Below are 21,449 nucleotides of genomic sequence, written 5' to 3' on the forward strand. Positions count from 1 at the left end.
AGTATGTTTTTATGATCCTGTCTCATCCTTCCTTCCTTCTTCTCTGGGAGCAGCACTACAGCCTTGCTTGAAGAGTAGTAGCAAGCAGAGAACTGTTTAGGAATAGCCACAAGATGCCACAGCTTGTGGATAGTAACTCTTGAAAATACCACCATCTCCTAATTGCTGCTGTTTCTGTTATAGTGACATGATGAATATTGGTCTATGCATGTGAAGTGAATAAGTGATGAATTCCTAACTGATGGGTTTCTCTGGCCACCATCACCCATTTATTATCTGATGTCTGAAAGTTCCAACTGCAAAAAAACCCCATAGATTTTTGTCTTCTAGCCAAGAGCTGGAAAGCTGTCGTGTGAAAACCAAAAATCTGTATACTATGAGGAAGTGCCCATTTTCTTATTTTCTCACTCCTACTTGGCTCATGTTTAGACTTTTCCGGCTTTTTGATGTAATCTCACTTCATCTGTGTTTTGCCTGGGACCATGGTAAGATTCCTCCTCCTCACCTTGCTTATAGGCCTGTATAAATCACTAACCTGCACCTCTCCCATTGCAAAAAGACAAAGGGGCTTTCCTCCCACCCTCAGACCAGCAGTTCCTCTGCTGTAAGAAAATCCCCAGCAGAGAAAAAGCCAAACCTTCTGGTGTCAGCACCCTTCATATGTCAAGAAAGTCAAACTCAGAAGTGGGTCTGATCAGTGTATTATTTTCTGTCCGCACTCATTGACTCTTACTACATGGTTGACTTCAGAGTTGCTTTGACATCCCTGGGACTGGGGCCAAAATGGAATGAATCAGAAAATACTGGAACCATGCATAATGGGCTCCTTGTCAAGCCACTTTCTGCTAAACTCAGCAGAACCTGAGCATACCAGGGAACTGGGGCTAAATGGGAAGGAAATTGCTTAGCACAGATGTTTAATGTGTGGTTGCAAATGGCAGCCTCCTCCTTTTTGTGTAACTTGGACCATAAAAAATACTAGGATGCACATCATCCAAGAGCATCTCACTCTTGAGTGACGCTGGGCCCAACAAATACAGTGATGTAGCGATAGTGTGAGTTGTAATTGCTCCATTTTTGTTTGAATAAAACCTATTGATCCAGGTAAAAGCATACCTCAAACCTCAAGAGAAAAGACAGAGTTGGTTTTAAATACTTCAGAGCATTCAACACTTTCTTTTTCTCTTTCAAGTAATGGGACCAAATTCATTTCTGATCTGCCTCCAATAACTTAAGACAATTAAACCATCACTGTCGTATATTATTTGTGTGTTTGGCACTGTACAAGAGACCAGGAATGAACATAGTCCATTATTTTTCTGGACATAATTTCTCTCTTTGAATTCAGGTGCCCTAAGTTAAGCAGTGACTGCGATATCACTTACAGAATAACATCTTGAGAATCCTGAGAAATAACCTTGTTGTGTGCTTAGGGCTTAATTTTGAAAGACCTGAACTTGCATTGAAAATTATATTTGATGGTCCCCTGACAATGCAACCAAAAAAAAAAAAAAAAAAAAAAAAAAAAAGGAAAAAAATATTTCTGGAGCAATTTTTTATCAACTTAGGATTTCTTAATTATCTCCTTATTTAGCAAGCCATTCTGCAGCACTGCAGCACATGCTGAGGTTTGTTGGCCAAAGGGTATTGCTGGCTATTTTCCCCTTCCATGAATACGGAAAATGTAACGGTTCTTGGTGTTATGAAAGTGTGTGCATTGAATTAAAGACTTGCTGCAGATTGGAAATCTGATACAATCTAATGCAGTCCTCTGCAGTACACGGAATGCCAGCAGAAACCTCACAGCAGACAGACCGCCCCACATGTCCCCTTCACAGGGAGCTGCGTTTTATATATCTTCAGACAGATGCTGTTCAGTGCAGGAGCTCGAGTTTCCTCAGCTTATTAGGAAAACAAACAACATGCTGTATGGATTTATGGTGTAGTTTTTTTCCTATGCCCAGAATGTTGATAAATGTACAAAATGACTGTCCACCAGTTTCCAACATTAAATGTCATTCCACAGAGATCATCTCTAGCCAAAGGCCTTGGCATGCAAACAAGTTTCTCTATTACAGAGACTCTCTCTGTGTGTCCATTTGAAAGTTTCTTTAGATTTGTAGAAAGATTTGGCAGTTCTGAATATTCCTAAAAATTGAGCAGCTCCAGATAGACTTTTCTGACAAAATCACTCAGATGCATATCCTTTTCAGCATGTTTAACATACATTAACAACGTTCTCCTGGGCTTTTGTTTCTACAGCCAAAACATCCCAATCCTGACTGGCGCTACTCTGCATCCCTAAGGGCAGGAATGCAAAGGTATGTATGATGTTTCCCCATATGAAGGGGAATTGTGTTTGTCCTCTGTGAAAAGAACAAAGCTGCCTGGCTCCTCTGATGCCCTAGTCTGAGGATAGCTGTGCTGAGATGGAAAGCAACCAAGTTCTGCTGTCACTTTCAGTCTCCAAATGTTACAGATTCAATCTGACTGCATCTTACGTTGTTACTGTACTACTATAGATCTGTGCTTTTTTTGTGTTTGCTTGCTGCCTTTAGATACATTGACTGTCAAGGCATAAATGCTACAATATTGAATTATTTAACTGTGATTATCTACTTTTTGTTTACTTTAAAGCTCCCTGTAATCGTCAATACTAATACTTCTCAATAGACTGCAGCATTGATGTATTTTCTTGTTTCTCATTACCATAGAAGTGTGCTGCTGCTGCAGTCGGTTTATTAACCACATGGGGCAATCAAGATGATTAATGCAGTTTAAAGCATGTTTTGAAGATATGAGAAGGATTTTCAAAAAAGGAAAAGTGAGGCTGTGTCCAAATTTCCTTAGACTGGATTTCTTTAGAGGATGGTGTCCTCTGTCTAACACGGACAGCTGACTTTGGGTTGCTGTGTACCAAGGAACCTAAACCTCAGGGTCCAGAAGGAAAGGAAGCAAGAGCAAGCTTGATTCTGTGGCTTGTTAGGCAAACTGGTTTCTTTCTTTTATGTTCCTGCTATTGTGTTGGGTTTTTTAATCTCTGACTGCTTTATTCAAAATGAAAAAACAGCCTGGGAGCAGGATGCTGAAGCAGGAATTCTGCCTGTGTGAGCATCTTACCTACTGGTCCTCAGAGTCAGGCATGCTCTTGTGTATTCCCAACCAAATCCCATGGATTCATATTCCTTTCCATACAAAAGTTCAAGATCTTGCCTGAAGTTACTTGAACAATTAATGAAGAGTCAGAGCTCATTTAAAGCAATTCACTCTACAGGCAGGGAAGCTAATGAAGTTGTGTTCCTTACTTCTCTCCCATCAGTAGTCCTGTCTTTACTTGGTCTGCACCTGTGTGACCTGCCCAGCTGATGATTTTTATAAAAAGCTGATTTCTCATAAAACTTGTAGAAGTTTGGTATCCCCAGGAACCTTGACGTCTGCCATGCTTTGTTGAAACTGCCCATTAAGTTCGACTAGGGGTATGGAAGGGAGCTGAGAAGCAGATGAGCAGAGACAGGCACAGTCACAAAATCCTGTTTGTCTAAGGAATTACACACAAACATGTCTAGTTTTGTATTAAAGGTAGCAGATTTTTTCTTTTCCTTCCATATAAGGTGCTGGCTGTTACCCAGATTGGTGCATTCAATGCAAGTGCTCTTGATGTGACATTGTAAAATTTGCCGTGTTAGTTTCCACATTTGAGAAAATGTATTTCTCCTTCTGAATTGCTCATGAGGAGCATGCAATAACCCAGGAAGGTGGGATCTGTTAAAGTAACATAATGACAGCAGCTCAGAAGTAACCCCACCAACACTATCATTTGCTTGTAATGACAAAGGTGTTTAACTTCCTTGTTAGTGACTTCCAGTCAATGAAAGCAAAGCATCCTGCAGGTATGTTTGTTTTTACAAACTGTGCCACAATTATGTTTTAGTAAATAATCAAAGATAACTTGTGCAAGTCAAAACAGTTCTCCATGCTCCAGCAGAATTTGTTAGCATTATGCAATACTACAAATGGCTATGACTTTTGAAGAGTAGCAAGAAAGAGAGATGTTATAAAGCCCGGGGCAGAAGGGAACTGTATAATCTAATGATGATATGTGCTTCTTCAGTGCTGTGCATATGGAGGAGGCAGGAATCCTACGTGGTGGACCAGGAGGGCCTGATCAACAGTGGCCAACAGTGTCCAGTGCTACTACAGGTAAGGGTATGACAATTCAGAATATATGTGAGGAACTAGTGTCAACTGATGCTTCCACCTTAGTTTCTCTTCTGTTTTGAGTCTCTGAGTGAAGTTCTTGTAAATTAATCTATGGAATCTAAGTTGAGTGGAATAGTAAAGCATACTGTTTGGTCTCGGATGTACTTGGTCTCAGATGAGCACTGGAGATAAGAATCCTTGATCCTAGCTTCCACCCTGCCTTTGTAAGTTACTGGTTTGTGTAATGGAATAATGGCAGGGCTTCGGTTCTGATGTATGTATTCAGATTAAAAATGCTTGAGTCTAGAACTGGTTTGTCCTCCATGTCAAAAGAACAGTAAAACTGGGGTAGGAGCTTCTCAGTTCTCGTTTTCTTATTTTTACAAACCCATTAAGTCTCTTTGAACGTCTCTTCTCATTTTCTGTGGTGAAATCAGACCTTTTTATTTTTTGTTTTTCTTTTTGCTAGCTATTTTCATTCACTAATACACTATGATGAAAACTAAACCATTATTTGGTTGTCAAAATAGATGACCGAGCCCACATATTAGAGTGTAGCTTCATTTACTCAGTCACTGATGACTTCCCATCAGTCAGTAAGAATTGGCAAATTTGCATTGAGTTAAGAAAATTTGCAGTGCAGGCAATACAATATTCTCACTTTGTATGCTGGATCAGGAATAATATAGAGATGTCATGGAGCAGGCAGTCACTGGTGTGATCAGCAGTTTCAGTCATATCCAGACTAAACTGTTAGCTTAGTGGATGTCCTGTGTAGGGTTGTGAGCCCTGTATGACAGCTCTGTGAGCATTACGAGCCCTCCAGAAATTCAGATGAGGAGTGACACTCATACCACAGAGGCAGGTCAAAGGCCAGGAAGTGGTGTCTCCAGCAGAAAAGATATGAGAGCTGCTATATTTAATCTTTCTTGGTGCAAATTTTTCCCATGGCTTAAATGGGAATTTCATCTGGATAAAAGGCTGAGGAGCAACTTCAGAATTTACAGTCACAGTTATAGCATACCCTGGAATTAATGGTGCTCAGCAAAATCTGCATTGGTGTTGCAGTATGGTTGTCTGCAGAAACAAATCACTAAATTAATATAATATATAATGGGCCCCTAGGCTATAATGACCTGGGGTTTGTGTGCTCTTCCTTCTGTTGCAGACTTTTCAGGAAGACACAGCTTGTGTTCATTGTAAAAGGTGTGTAACTGTTGAGCTTGCATTTGAAAATGTCACAAGTACACTGTAACCTTTATAAAGGGGTTCCCTCAGGCTTTCAGCTGCGCTGATCATCCTTGACAGAGCACTTAGTGTATTACCTTGTATCAAATTCAATATGGATGCAAATATTCACCCAGATGTTTGCTTGCTCGTAAAGCAGATTTCTAAGTGCCTGAATGTAAATGCAAAGGTAGGATGGTCCTGGCTTCTGAGAAGGTCCATTGGCATTTGGGTCCCAGAGCCCTGTTCCACTATCTGGACTCCTCTCTGCTATTCTTTTTGGTTTATCATTTTAGACTCACTTTAGGAACCTGAACATCTCTTTGTTTAAGGAGCCTAGTAACCCTTGGCTCTTATTGCTCTTCTCCTCCAGGACCATGCAATGTGGCATACATGCAATGAATGCATTGCTGTCATGCACACTATGTTGGTGGCTGTGTAGAGTGGAGAAAAGCGTAAGGCATAGTGAGAGAAGAAGCTGGCTGGAGGCCCTGCAGAGCTGGGCACCTGGAGAGTCCAAATGCCAAGATTGTTTACTCTGGCCCTTGGACTGAGCATTGCAGATCACTCTTTTTCTTTGATTTTTATTTCTAGGTAATTTATACAAACAGGTTGTAAGAAATGCGTTCAGCAACAGGAAATATTTCTGCCATAAATGAAGATGTGACTAATAAAACCTGCATTACGGAATACCCACTCTAGTTAACAGCTACCTGTAAATCCAATTTTTGTAAGTCAGGTTCCTTATAAACGAGTTTTTTTCCTGGTCAATGAAGACTCATTTATTTTGTCTTTGTCCATCCTCAAGGGATTTGTGACTCTGACATAACACTGATTTTTAAGTCCTTTTTTAGGAGTGTTCCAGGTAAAATACTACTCTTTGTAAACAAAAGCTACAAATATCCCTGATCCTTAATAGCAAACAGGCAATTCATAAGGAAATCTCAAGATTAATGATTGTGTTAATTTATGTAGCTTAAGTACATCATCATGCATCATATATAAAATCCTATCTGCATTTTCCTACAAATATCTCTTTCAATGCTTCTTTCTTTTTCTGGCTTAGGTTCAGGACCTGTAGTATTTGTCATCAGGTTAACATACACAACTGATGCCTTTCAGAAGAGATTCAACTCATTATGGTCAATTGCAGTTGATTGAATCAACAAATGCATTTGCTCCTGACATATCACTTGCATATGAATGGAGTAGTACACCTGCATCCAGATCAACTCCTAGATAAGCTATTTGTTATCTCTCTTATCATCAGCATACTGATGAGATCTCCACTTCTGATTACTGGAGATCACTTCCAAGCCTGTTCTCTGCATGCATTCTCCATGCAGTTGTTTTAGTCAATTGATTAATACCTATCAGTTTGTCACTAAACCATTCATTTAATTTAACAATCCACAAAAACCATGGGTAAGATGCCTCACAGAGACAGATTCAGAGAGTTAATCAATGAGAGCAATCAAAGATGATGTCATAGGAAAACTTCAAGAAGGATGAAGAAGTGTTAAATCAGTTAAATCCTTGATTCCTAGTGCATAGCTGTACTTGAACATCACATGATGTTTCAGCAGATATGTATTACCTGGACAAAACCTGGTCCTCATTTGACTAACAGCACTCCTATTGACTTTATTGCATATTTCATCCATGAAGGGAACAGTGAGTTTTATCTGGCATTTTTTAATCGTCTTTGGGTTTTCCAATAGTCCAAAAGTCTGGAGGTTTGTAGTCAGGATGCTTCCAAGTGAGGTGGGCCAAGAAGGCTCAGACTTCCTCTGGGTAGAGGATAGCATTATGTTTAGCTCTCATTTGTCCCTCACATGCTATATGGTGAGTCCAGGAAATGCAGACAGATTTCTAGTTTCTGTTCTGTGTCCTTCGACAGTTTTGGCAATTAGATCAGACTTTCTGTGGGTGGCTGCTAATCTGAGTGAACTTTATTTTTTTGGGTGCCTACCTTGAAAGAAATGGAGCTTGATTTGCAGAAATGGTAGGAGCTCATAACAGAAACTAAAATGAACAGAAAATCTGCTCTAAAGACACAACACTGTTGATTTCTGAATAAATCAGACCTATGCATAATTGAGAGCTTAGAATTAGTGGGCATTAGACAAATCTGTATGTATTCCGCTGTGCTCCTTGTTCCAGTTTACAAAGCAGAACTGGCAATGCAAGTGCTTCACAGTCTAAAGATGCTTTCATAGCACATGTAAAGACTCAGGAGAATGATAAGGTTTTGTGATGAAAAACAGCCGAGAGGAATTTTAAATCCTTTATTCAGTGTAGACTTTATATGTGTGCAGTAAATAAGGCACTGGCCATATATATTGAAGGAAAAAAAATACTTTCATTCAGACAGCTCTGTAAATAAAAGAGGAAAAAAATCTCATGACAAAATCAGCATCTGAAATTTATAAGCATGTAGCTGAAGACCATGGGTGAAATACTGGCATCTCTGAAGACCACAGCAAATAGCCCTCTGACTTCAGGGAAGCTAGAATTTCAGTGTCTAGGCTTACAAAATATGCACAAGGGACTGAATTAAGGTTGCATAGGCAAAGGCCATCCTAAAATATGCTGATTTTCTGCTTCTGATTTTGCATTGCTAACATACTTCTAAGTACATCTGTCATTTTTGTTTCCTTTTCCTGGGTAATTAGCTGGGGAAGGAGGTGGTAGCCTTGTTTTTTAAAGCACTCTTAGGAAGAAAGCAATTATATTGTGTGAGAATCTACTGACCTCAGCATGGGCAGATCTCCATGCTTGACATTCATGGTGCATATGTTTATCATTTGAACTAGCCAAATAAACAGCAGTAGTAATATTGGCTGCTATTCCTTAAGGAAAATAAGCAGAATAGACAGGTTAGCTGTGGGTTTCATAGCTACTTGAAAAGGCAGGGGAATATTATAACCAAGAAACCCAAAGATCAGCCCTAAGTCTGAAGAGGACTCTGTGCTATATGTGTGTGTGTATATATATATGTCTTCTATATATATATATTATAAAAGTTTGTGTATATGTAAAATCTTTATACACAGATATAGCTCCCTGCATCCCATCACCCCAAGTCTGATTCTTTCAACTTACGTCCTCTGAAGTTTGTAGCTATCACAGCTTTCCTCTCTTTATTCAGTTTTTCCTGCTGTTCCTTCCTCCGGGCTAGCTGTGACCTTTTTACCCATGTCTTGCCAGCTAGGGATATTCCATGCCCATATGCTCTCAGACTGTTCTGGTTTTATGTGGGGAACTGCAGTTGCTCTGGAATAGATTTATATGGCTCTCAGAGGATGGTTCCCGTTGCAGTCAGCTGGGATGCAGAAGAGGTCCATTAAGAGGCATGGGCTGTAGAATAAGTGACAAATACTGAATATTAAATGAGAAGCAACTATAAATATGGCAAATAAGCAAAGTTATCTGAAAAGTAAAATCAGTCTTTCCAGTAAGTTTTGTACTGCTGGTTTGGGGTAAAGTCTTGTAAATGGAATAACTGTGGAAAAGATGTGAAGAAAAGAAAAGGGATGCTTATGTGTCTGAGCCTGGGGCCCTGGAGAGAAAATTTGCACACCAAGATTGGGTTGTAGATTGTGATGAGGGGTGCAGAAAGCCACACTGCTGTTAGTTGTTCTTTTCATGGAATAATAATTTGATCTGTCTGCATCTTTGAGTCCATTTAACATCAGCACAGAATGAATGAATTATTATTTTTCTAGGTTGACTCTTTCACTGTTGCCACAGGCACTGTTCTTGACATTCGGCAGACATTAACAGTCCAGTAAAAGCTTACAGGGGGTCACAGAACTGTCACAGGGCTCTTAGCCTGTGAAGTATTTTTCTAAAAAATCAGTTTAAAGAGAAAGAGCCTAAGAAAATAACTCTGAGACTTATGGGACCTGAGGTATAACATATTTCATATGATAAAGCTTTACATTGTGGTTGTAAATGAAGAACAATTTCTTCCTAAATGTCAGTGAGTTTCTATTCACCTTCTTCAAATGACCTCCCTTATCCCCAGAAAAATAGTCTAATAGAGACTCATCAAGCAGTTACTGCAAAGAATGTGCAGGGGCTGAAAGTGACTGGCAAAGGTTAATTTACAGCTAACAGCAGAGAACACTAGTCTGGCTTAGCTTTAGCACTTCATTGATCAAAGCTATAAAAGATAATAAGTAATTAGCAACCCAGAATACAAAACTGTGGTCTTGTGATGCAGTATGCTGCAGCTATGTAAGATGGAAGGAGCTCGAAAATGCAGCTGTGCACATCTATATCCTCTCTGTTTATTCTAATTACTAACAACTTTTCTATGGAATTTCATAATTCCAGCTTTCAAACCCAGAAATACCTACACGTCAAAGTACCAGCCCTAAGAGCCATACCTGAAGTGGTCTAAGAAACACTGATGATAAGCACAATAATTTTAAAGGAGAAAATAGGGAAAATACAGAACAGCCAAGTTATTCATGTTACTCATGAAAATTAGTCTTTGAATAAATCCCCAAAATGAAGGTCATAAGCAGTTTAACTAGTTCCTTAGCCTTCATAGTAAAATATCACAGAGATTTGGTTCACAGCCTCTTGTAATCATGGAAAAAAATCATCCCCATAATGCACACTCATTATTTCAAGCTGCAGTATCTCTACTAGCTCAGCAGAGAAGGAAATCGTTCCAGCTTTCTCATGCAGAGGCAGAACAATAACACTATACTGAAGCAGAAATAGTCTGCAAGGACTGTATAAAGCTAAATCTCTTTTATCTCTTGTTTTGATCTTGGTTATTGAATTCTCAATTCCTCCTTGCTGAGACTTTCAACATAATGCACATACTCTCAGTACACTTTATTCCCAGGATATTCCTTGTATACTTCCTGCTCTTTGGCTTTCCACTTCTTTTTCCTCCATTTTCACCTCTTCCCTGTTACCTATCTGGTTTGTCAGGTATGAACCTCTCCTCTGTTTATCTTCAAAGTTTGTTTATTCCCTTCATCTAATGCTTCTGGTCTCTTCCTGCTCATCTGTCCACTGCCAACCCTCTGTATTGTTATTCCAGGAATGCCTAAATGTAGTTGGCCACACCTCACCTTTTCAATATTTCATACTGAACTAAGAATTTTCTGTGCTAAATGCTTCTCATGTCTGACAGCCTGAAGGAAGCTGGGCAGGACTGAGATTTTCAGATGCTGATTGGGCTAAAGAAAAGCATTTTGAAATCAGAAAGATTCTTCAAAACAGTATGTCAGTCAGTATTTATGGGAGAGATGCAGCTTGCCATAGACTGAGTATTATTTTTTGAAAGCTGATGACTACTCTGACCAAGAGCTCGTCTGCTTCACCATACGCAAACTACAGTTAAACCAGCAGTTTGGGCTTTTAAGATTTGCAGCCAGGACTAGGTAAATAAATAGGTTAGTTTAGATTTCTATTCAGCTGAGTGGGCAAAGGAAGAAGGGGGAAGATATATGGTGTTATACAGAAACTGTAGTCATGACTTCGCTAATGTTAAATTTACTTTCTGTTATTTTGTTATTTTCCTCTTAGCTGCAAAAGAAAAACCCATGGCTGACCTGAAATAGCATTTGTGATCTTTATCATGGGGTCCATTATTTTCCAGTGGAATGTACCAAGTAAATTAGATGACGTGGATGAGAGATTTAATAGTGTGTGATACCTTAGTCCTTGAAGACTCAGTGTAAGGGAGGGGAAAATAGGGCTCATCAGAATTTAAGGAAGGCTAGCTCTGGAAACTTCAAAGTTGTGTGACCTGTTTGTCTTGATATATTTGAATAAGACTTTGTTTTCATTTTAACTATGGAAGAGAATGGTCTTGGAAGAGTTTATGTCTTCATATACTGTGGAGAATTCTTGATTCCACCTGCTGTAAAGATTCGTGAATTAACCTTTCTCATTAGCCTCAGGCAATGCAGAAATGCACATTTGTGCATCTTGTCATTTAGTCCCTGTACATGTGCAGTCCTTCCATTTAGATTACAGCTAGGTTTTATTTGGAGCCAGTTGTTTTATTTGCCAAAGTGGAGATTACCATGTCCAAATTCTGATCTCCACATGCGGTGATTGTTCCAGTGCAAACTTCCTGAAGGTTCATGTAAGACTGATAGCTCCAGTTGAGATACTAATAACACAGGAGACCTGCTAAATTTCCAAAACCAGGAATAAAAGAAGAGTCATGGGGACAAAAGGCCATTGGTTTTCTGTGACTGAGTAGTATGAAGCAGATATTCCCAAACTGTGGATAAAAGCTATGGCAGCTCAAGACTCTGTAATTTTAAGGAGCGATAAAGATTTTACACAAGCAGTTTAGCTGGCTATAATTTCTATATTTAGGTGTTAGAAGAAAGTTTAATGACAGCAACTCCTTGTCTACTTAATTCATCCCTTCCTAGAATAATCTCTTTGCTTCCTCAAAATGGAAGTTACAGTTGCACCTAAAAAATGTTTCTCATTTGAATAGCTGTTACTAACTCTTTGTTTTAAGAACAAAATATCTCTCTTAGAAAGTAGCTGATTTTGATTATGGTTAATTTTGTTACATATGTAATCACCAATAGTTTAATTCTTTTGAATCCAACATCAAAAACTCCAGCTAGTTTATCAGGTTTTGCACCCTGATTAACCTACCATCTAGGAGCAAGACATACCCCAAAGGATTCTGTAACTGAGCAAAAAGGGGGCAGGCAGCCACAACACTCCTTACCGAAAAAATAGACTTGTCCATTGCTTTGGGCATGTGCTTCTCTGACCAGGTATCAGTGAGTTTGTCTTGTGCCTACTAGTAATGTTCTGTAGCTACACAGAAGACATGGGGTTTTATTCCCATCACTATTATTTTCTCAGAGGTTTCAATAAATAAACAGAAAAATCATTCACTTGCAGCTGTACTACCTTGGGTTGTGATCTCGTCAGAATTTATAAGCTAAATAAGTGTTTATCTGGTCAGTACTTCAGGGAATTGATGGTAATCAAATTGTTTCCACATGAGGTTACAGCTGCTTTTTCTCCCTGTTGTGCCTCCTTTTTTGTGAGTGGATTTTTTTGTTCTCATGTTTTATTTTGGTTTTATCCTTCTCTTTCTCTCCTGCTTAAATTTATTCTCTTTATTTTTTTTTAAAAAAGAATATATACTCAAGTAAATGTCAAAACAGCCAATGATATTTATGATCCCAGAGGAATTTCAACCCTGTTATCTCTTGCAATATATAGTTCACTCTCTGATAGAAAACAGGTGCATAAAATAAGGAAGTTTCTAAGGAGTTCTATGACATTTTTTATCTGGAACGTATTTATATTGCAAGCGATGGAAGGAGAAAGGTTGAGGGAGTACAGACCACTCTGTGATATTACATCTTCTCCTAATAGATGTCTGCCTCTGTGCAGCACTTTGCTGTTCATAAGGGTCATGAATGTATTTTTTATGTGTTTATTTTTGTAACCAGGCATTGCTTCAGTGCCTGTTAGTAATGCTGTAGTGTGGCAGTGCCTCTCAGCTCCAATGGCACTACACAAAACCCATACAAATAACAAAAGACAAACCTTGCCTTAAGGAACTTACCGCTTACATGAGCAGAGTAAAGTCTGGGAACACAAGGGAAAGGACATGATCATTATCCTGTTTGAAAAAAGAAAAAACCGAGGTGCAGAAAGACTAGTATTATTCTTATCATAGAGAGATTTATGGCAATGCTGAGGACTGGATCAGCATCTGCCTGGCCCAAAATGCTCTCACTGAGCCAGGAGTGAGCAAAGAGTAACAGAGCTGTAAGACTGTTTGGGGCCCATCCTTCCCTGTGGTGCTCCAGCTGCTGGAACATGGAGAGCCCATTAGGTCAGGGCTTCCAGAACACTATGGGATTATGGTTTCAGCCTTCGTGTTTCACTGCAGTGCTTACAGGCCCTTTCCCTGCCATGTCAGACCTTCAGCAACTTTTAAAGAGGGAGGCAGAGGCTGCTTCACATTCCTCTTGGTCATTCTGTTTCTCTCTTTTGCACGTCTCTGATCTCTTTGCCTTTTTGCTTTGGTGGCACTGGCGGAATAGAGCTGTGCTACACAAAGCAGAGAAAGCAATGCTGCAATACCGTGCATGTTTTTCCAGCACTGAAAAACAATTCTGATTATTTATGTAACATTGACCTAGAGATACTGAATTTACTTTGAGAGCTAAACTCTGAACTCATTCGGTCATTACTTGTGTGCACTCAGAGGGTGTAATGAGAGATGTAAAACAGTAATAGCAGCATGCAAAGGCATCCCTTCATTATGGGATTTAATTCTCAGAAAAGCAAGGCTCTGACTGTGGAGGGAATGAATCTGAGTACAGCTTCTCTGCTCTTGTCTTGTATAATTAGAGTCACCCATCCCTAAAAGCATCCCCTCTTAGCATGCACACAGAGCTAGCAAAATAAATAGGTTGATTAGGAAGGAAAAAAGAACCACCACAAACCCTTTGTGATCTTGTGGGAAGTGTTTCTGTGTGTTTATGCTGGGAAAAATAGTGTGCTGCTTCTGGTTACACAGGTAGGTAAGACAGGTTCAGAGAAGGGAGACTGGGTGCAGCCTCGTGAGGCTGCACACCCCAGCTCAGCAGGCAGTGCTGGGATCAGATACCAACAGGAGACCAGAGTAAAATCATTAGCAGCAGCAGTTCATCCCATAACAGATGCTATTAAGGAGACTGGAGCTAGAACAAAATTCACTGGTAGTGTTTTGAACATGATGAAATTGAATTGCTTATATTTTAATTGAATTTGTTATTAGGAACTGAGCAAGTGCTTCATTTCCTGTTATTAGTGGCCCAGTTCTGTCTTGTGCCAGCCTCCTATGACTTGTTTTTTGATTGTTAAGAAAAGGGACTATTGAAAAGTCAAGTAAGATTTGTTGACTGGCAAGCAAATCCTGTGCCAAGGCTCCCTTGAGAGGTGCATTCTATCCTGTTGCATGGAGTGGGGTAGGATTTGAGGAGCTGCAAAGTGAGTTCAATCTCAGTGTAAAGGTCAGACTTCAGGCATATAATACTGAAACACACATGTGATAGGCTGCTGCTTGGGCTGGGAGTGGCACTGATTAAATATCTAATTATGCAGCTAATCTTCTTAGGTTCACTTAGACAATTAATGGCAAGAGAGGTCCTCTGTCCTTCCCTCTCTGTGTTTGTCCTGTGATAACTAGAGCTGGCTGAGGGATTTGCCTTAGGTTATATCTTCTTATCCTGTAATCACACCTCCTTGGCCTAGTGCCTGGTCTTATGGATTGCTTATTCTAGGTAGGTTATTCAAACCTTGAAAAAGAAATACCTAATTATTTCCAAAAAGCAAGCTCTGATCTTAAAGTCATTACAGCATTTTGCATTCAGGTTTTTCTTACACTGGAAGGCACTTGGAAATCAAGAAACCATAAACTGAACTCAGAAACAATCAGGAAAGTTGTCTTTAGTTCTCTTGATGCAATTTTCTGATATTTTTTTTGTTGCACATAGTCATTTGAATATGGTAGCTGAGCTTAAAAGAAGAACAGAAAGTTGTCAGACAGACAAAGGGGTTTTGAACAAAGGAAGTCAGTGAAAATGTCAAACCTGTATTAAAAATATTATAATAATACTGGAAAGTGCAAAATGAACAATTTCTCTCCCAGGTTTCCTTCAGACTCTGCCTGCAGACCTTGCAACATTGTTTTTAAGACACAAAATCCAAACTGCATTTTTCATTACCAAGGAGCATTACGCATTAAACACATCTCAGGATCTGTAGTTGCAAATTACATTCTCCTCCCTCCTGCTCTCAGTTTTTCACTATCTCATGCTGTATTAGTTTTCCAGGATCCTGAATGCTCCCAGGAGCAAGAGGCCATCGTTTTAGTGGTAAATCAATTTGCATGCCTATAGTGGTGTTTAAGTGGTCATAATTAATAACTACAGTAACTGAATTCTTTATCTTCAGTGTTCACCATACAATTTCTAACTGCTCTTCTTGTCATCTCAGCCAGTATAAGCAGGCAGTCTTTACAAACGCCTGGAGTCAAATGCATTCAGTCACAGAAGATAAGCTGGCCCAAAAAAGTAACCAGCAACTGTGGCAGGAAAAATGTGTTAGCACCAAACTGCTCATTAGGTTTCCAAGGGATTTGTTCTCTCTAGTTATCATGAATAATGCCATTTCTTCATAGTAGAAATTACCTTTTCTTTGTAGATTATTATCTTGCTGCAAATTTATGCTAAGTAGGTAGCAGAGTTTCCCACATGTGTAGGTGGAAACAGAAGAATTAAAATAAATGAATTACAGTAGTGTCAGATTATCTACCTCACTCATTCCCAGACTTCACTCCAGCTGGGAGAAGTAAAGCACCATGATGAACATCACCTTTTCCTTCTAACTGAGCTTTATTCCCATGGTGCAAAAAAGGTTACAAAGTTTCACAAAGACCACACACACTATGGTCCCCTTGTCTTTGTCCCTGTGAAGAGTGCAGGTGCAGTTATGTAGTAAAACTGTTTCCAGCAGTGAAGCTTGGAGACACAACAAAGCCCTTTTCTGTTGTTCCACACTGTAAATCAGTATATCCATATCTGTGTGCAGACTTTCAAACTGCAGCTAAACCTGTCTATAAGACCCATTAATGGGAAAGAGAGCTACTAACTTCTGGGCTGACAGGCAAAATAATTTGGTGATCCTAATCCTGTTCCCCATTGGCATTTTGCCATATCAGGCAAAACACTATCACAACTGAAACTAATTGGCAGCCCTAGCAGGGAGGCCATTGGGTCATGCAGAGAACATCCATGCAAGTCAGTTTCTGAGCTTTCCTGAGGTGTGTTGGCTAGAAAGCGTGATGGAGGCTTGGAGCATTTCTGCTGGTTTTCTAGCTGTTCTCAGTGGAAAATATGCTCCCAGCCTTGAGTACTGATGCTGTGAGTGTTTATTTCTCGATGCGTTTTTATGCATCTTCAAATTATATGTCAAATATATTTTTAAAAGCTTAATCCTCATCAAGTTTTATAATTAACCTCCTTATGCTTGCCTGGTATTTCTCTTTTTACTATTCCCAGATGGCAAGTGTTCGTAACAGACGTTATAGAAAGTGCATCTGCGTCTCTCATAACTATGACGTGAGGTTAGCACTGGTTGGAGATCCTTGATGATAACTTCACTCTAATCTGCAGATTTTCCTTTCCATTTGTTCATTTCTCCTGATTAATATTAGTCAAATACTAGTTTAAGGGCTCTTCATGTGAAGTAAAAAATCATTGAAGGATGGAATGTAGGTAAAAGTAAAATGTAGGTGTTTCTTCCTGCTTCATATTAATCTCTCAGGCAGCCTTAGTGCACACTCCACTTGTGCATTAAAGGAGAAAAAAAGGCAGTTAAAGAGTCTAACGTACCTCCTCAAGAAAAGCTGCAACACCCTGTATTAACTAGTGCTCCATACAAAATCACTGCCAAGTTGGCCTGCAGAGTTGCTAAGAAACCGAAATAAAAATCCCTACTTTGTAAAGCACAATAATATCAGGAGCGTGATGGAGTTTCACTGCTATTCCTCCTTTTTTTTTTTTTTTACCTTTTTTTAGTGATGGTTAAGCAAAGTAGTGGAGGGAGGAGAGAGGCTGCACAAAGCAATAGTTTGAAGGAAGCACTAGGAAGCTGACCTCTGTCCTGATTGCCTGTAGTCCTGTGTTGCAGGCTTACTGCAAATAATTTTAATTTTAAAAAAGAGTTAGTTTTCAACTTTAGGACACATCTCTGCTCTTACCCTGCTCGTATGCTGGGAAAAAAGGAGGCAGCTGACAGGGAAGATAGTAAGGCTTGTAGCAGGAAGGAGCTTGCCTGCATTTTAGGGAGGCTGTGTGGACTAAATGCATGAGCTTTGTGTAGTTCCATATCAATTTATACTAGTCTAAGTCTGGGATTTTTGGGTTTGCTTCTTTAAAGTCTTGCCACACATTCCAGTCCTCTCTCGAATCAGCATTGTTTCTCTTCTGATTATAGAGTTAGCTGGTTTGAGGAGCTGATCTGCCTGAAAAAGGCTTGTGTAGACTTAATTTTCAAGTCAATTAGCTGCTGATGGGAACTAATACTGGCACAAAAAGGGTAGGAATAACACAAGCCACATGCCTGGAACTGCATCTTCAGATCAAAGGATTGTTGTGCTTGCAGAAAATTAACCTTGTGAAAGTATGGTGGCAGAAAGAAAAAACAAGAACTGTTCTTGTTGTAGGGTTGATTGTAACAGATAATGAAGAGAGAAGGAAATAAGGACTTTCATTTTCTGAGCAAGAAGAACACAAACAATGTCCAAGAATAATGAAGCATTTGATAAGGGGGTTGAGAAGTACAGTAATTCCTTGACAAAAGCCTAGCAGCCATCATGTAGCATGCACAAGATGAGAGAACTGGCCATTTTGCACTTCAGAGGAACTACTAGTAAAAACTGGAGCTATATTAATTTTATGGTATTAATTTTTGTGAACATATAATTTTCTGCAGCAATTTTGGCGTGCTGGTCAAGCTAATGTTCAATATATGGTGTTGCTGCTGAACTGTGAATTTTTAGATCTCCTTGGTCCTGACTTTTGGATGCACAATTTCTCACTTCATATGTTAATAGTTAAGGTCAGCTCAGATGTTCAGATACTCTTGAAGCTGGTGAATAGGTATTCTTGTAGAGCAGATACTGAGGTATTTTGCCTTCTGGGCTGAATCAAAGTCCTTCCACTTTCACAGTGGAACTGAGGAGACAAGAGAGGATTGTTTGTGTTTTGAATAGCCTTTATTCACTTGGAACAAGGGCAACTAAGTGTTGCAGGGTTTTTATCATACAGAACATGTGGTCTAAGATTATGCAATTCTGATGGTAATAATGAAAACTATGTAGCATGCATTAAGGTAAGGGGATTATTTTGTTGATGAGATAAATTCAGTATTTGTGAAAGGGGACAAATGGCAGCACCTGGCAGGATGTCTCCTGTTCACTGCAGAGCAGAGGTACTGGGTGGGAATTTCTACCTCCTTTGCAGACCTGCTTGAGTTTCATCTTCATCTTTGACCTGGAAGAATCGAGGCTAGTAGCCCCTGGCTATTTCTGATTTATGTGTTAATCATTCTTTTACTTCTCTACTGAGGTTTGCAGTTAGGGGAAAAGATGTCCCTGTTATTTGCAGTGTGGAGGTTTGTCCCTGCCACCACTTGACACAGACCCGTCACTTTATAACACAGGCTGGGAGGTACAAGTTGCAGAGATTCCGGAATCTGGATGTGAAAGTTTCCAAATCATTCTAATCACCAAAGTTTTCGAGATACAGACAGTACATCCTAGCACGCATTCAAGTTTTCAGAATAACTTGTGTACACCTTTGTGCTGAGACAACAGTTTGAATGTACAAACAGTTTCCAGATGAGAATGTCACTGCCTAATCTGGAGAAACATATTCAGGTCAAGTGCCAGATACGGTTATGCAGAATAACAGTGTTAGTCCCCACAGCCTTTAGGGAAGCAGCATAATACTGTAATACTGAAAAAGAATAAAAAAAACAGTGCGCAACTCTGAAGGAAGCCATCAGAAGATATTTTTCTGTCTTGCAGACCATGATTGTTGATTACTCAGTTCTGTGATTCTCAGACACAAGCTCTTCATTGTCTGGAATTAGATTTATAAAGGCAGGTGTTTTTTCTGCTGCAGTAGCACATACATGGTATGTTCTGTTTGTCACACATGCCTGGCTAAAGGTAAGCACCTGCTATTAAAAGGATAATGGTGTAGAGAACAGGATGGAGAAAGAGGCCGTGATATTGCATTGGGTCAGTCCTATGCTGCCAATCCAAAATGCTCCAAACTTAAGCCTCAAGTAGAGGTTGTTTTAAAAATTAGTATTTTTATCAAACCCAAAGATTTATTTTGTTTCTGGTGCATTAGCAGCCAAAAGGAAGTTGTTTTGTTTGTTTTTTCCCTGTGAAACCTGAGATTCTCTCAAAAATCACAAAACTACTGATAGGAGACAAATATTCTGAGAATAGGCAGGATGAATGGGCATGACATGATCCCACAGTGCAAAGACTAGAGACACAGAAGTCTTACATGGGTAGAAAAAGATACATGAGAAAATTCAGGCTGCAGTTTATGTTCTTTCATTATTTAGTTGTGATTAAAATGCTACAGCCACAAGGGAATAAGCTTGATTCCATTCTGTGTGTTTTAAATTATGGCAGTGCCACCTGCTCAGCATTTTTCTTTCTTAATGCAGCTTTTGTAGTAAGCCCGAAGCAGAAGTACTTGGAGAAGCAGCAGAAAACCTGCAGAGGCTTGTGATAGTTGAGGATTAGGAGGCAGGAAATGGGTGATCACTTTGGCTTTTAAAGACAAACACTAAATCGAAGTTGCAGGCAGAAGTGGGAGGGATTTGGGGGGAGAGTATGAACTGATTCCTAAGATTTTTAGAGCAGGTTTTACATTAAGAAAGTTCTTCAGGTGTGGGTGCAGTTGCAGACATAGTTGTCCAAAGAGGTGACTTCGGGTCCTAATGTGGCCTTTTATCAATGAGTTTATCTCAGCTTCTTCAGTAAAAAGTTATCCCACCTAGCACCATTTGGTATACTTTGGTGAATGACTGAGGCCTTGAAGAGAGTAGCTGAGCAATGAACACATTATTTTCAGTATTCAGCAGGTCTAAGGAGGTGATCCTGCCCCTCTACTCTGCTCTCGTGAGACCTCACTTGGAGTACTGTGTACAGTTCTGGGGTCTTCAACATAAAAAGGACATGGAATTGTTGGAACAAGTCCAGAGGAGGCCAAGAGGATGATCAGGGGCTGGAGCACCTCCTGTGTGAAGATAGGCTGAGAAAGTTGGGGCTGTTCAGCCTGGAGAAGAGAAGGCTGCGTGGAGATCTCATAGCAGCCTTCCAGTATCTGAAGGGGGCCTATAAGGATGCTGAGGAGGGACTCTTCATTAGGCACTGTAGTGATGCGACAAGGGGTAACAAGTTAAAACTTAAATAGGGGAAGTTTAGATTGGATATAAGGAAGAAATTTTTTACTGTTAGAATGGTGAGGCACTGGAATGGGTTGCCCAGGGAAGCTGTGAATGCTTCATCCCTGGCAGTGTTCAAGGCCAGGTTGTACAGAGCCTTGGCTGTCATGGTTTAGTGTGAGGTGTCCCTGCCTATGGCAGGGGGTTGGAACTAGATGATCTGAAGGTCCTTTCCAACCCGAACTATTCTATGATTCACAAATACTTGCTTTGTTGTTGTCTTGTTTGGCTTTCCCTCTCACCTTTTTCTTTTAAAATTGAGTCTGTATGTCTTACAAATATGAAAAATATTTATGGGCCAAAGGGAAAGCTCTGGCCCCTGGAAAAAAAAAAAAAAAGAGTAAAGCTGTTGTAGTTAATTTCTGCTATTTTTTTTTCTCAGGTGCTATAGGCAAGGCTATATGGCTCATGCCAGTATTTGCTGTTGTGCCTAATTGTCCAGGTATTGTCCCCTCCTGAAGACTGACACATCAGCTCTTAGCAACTGGCAGATTTGCTCATCTGTTGAGATACAAATCTGTTTGCCTGTTCACCCAGTTGTTTTACTAGAGGTGCAAACTGAATAGTTGCTGATGCAAAAATTGTCCATAGCTGCTCAGTGAAGATCTGCAGGCATGATTATATTGTTTTTACAGGTATTAAAAGTTAGTGCTAGTTTCAGTAAATACACCCACATGTTTCTGAATATAAAATTCAGGATTGTGTGCCTCTCTGGTGAGTAGAATGAACTAGATCAAGCACAGCATTTTGAAGCATCCTTTTGCTGTCTTTTCTCATTGGTACACATTGGATGTGCTTTGATTGCATTTCCTCCAGTCTCTAAGCTACTGCAGAAACTCCAGCCACTGAGCAGCTGCATGTGTATGCTTGACTGAAGTGTATGGTATTCCGTGTGTCAGCAGGAAGAGATATAAATAGAGCTTTTTTTTTCTCCCTGTTGTCACAAACTATGTTTCTGAAGGCTACCCCAAGCTATTTCT

The 21,449-nt window shown here is 39.8% G+C and overlaps 1 protein-coding gene across 3 annotated transcripts in view; it reads left to right on the forward strand.

Moving 5' to 3' along the window:
- Positions 1-21,449, forward strand: part of LOC308225918 (protocadherin alpha-C2-like) — a gene marked incomplete at both ends in the record, with an annotated part of 89,033 nt that overhangs the window by 54,343 nt on the left and 13,241 nt on the right. For 2 of the 3 annotated variants that reach the window (XM_080627150.1, XM_080627149.1), the window contains 2 exons: positions 2,263-2,321; positions 4,112-4,200. In XM_080627150.1, coding sequence (XP_080483276.1) covers positions 2,263-2,321; positions 4,112-4,200 — 148 coding nt within the window. Of the gene's footprint in view, positions 1-2,262; positions 2,324-4,111; positions 4,207-21,449 lie in introns of all 3 variants that reach the window. The other variant, XM_080627151.1, reaches the window with a different exon arrangement.

The sequence above is a fragment of the Psittacula echo genome, assembly GCF_963264785.1.
Source record: "Psittacula echo genome assembly, chromosome: 11".
Taxonomy (NCBI): Eukaryota; Metazoa; Chordata; class Aves; order Psittaciformes; family Psittacidae; genus Psittacula; species Psittacula echo.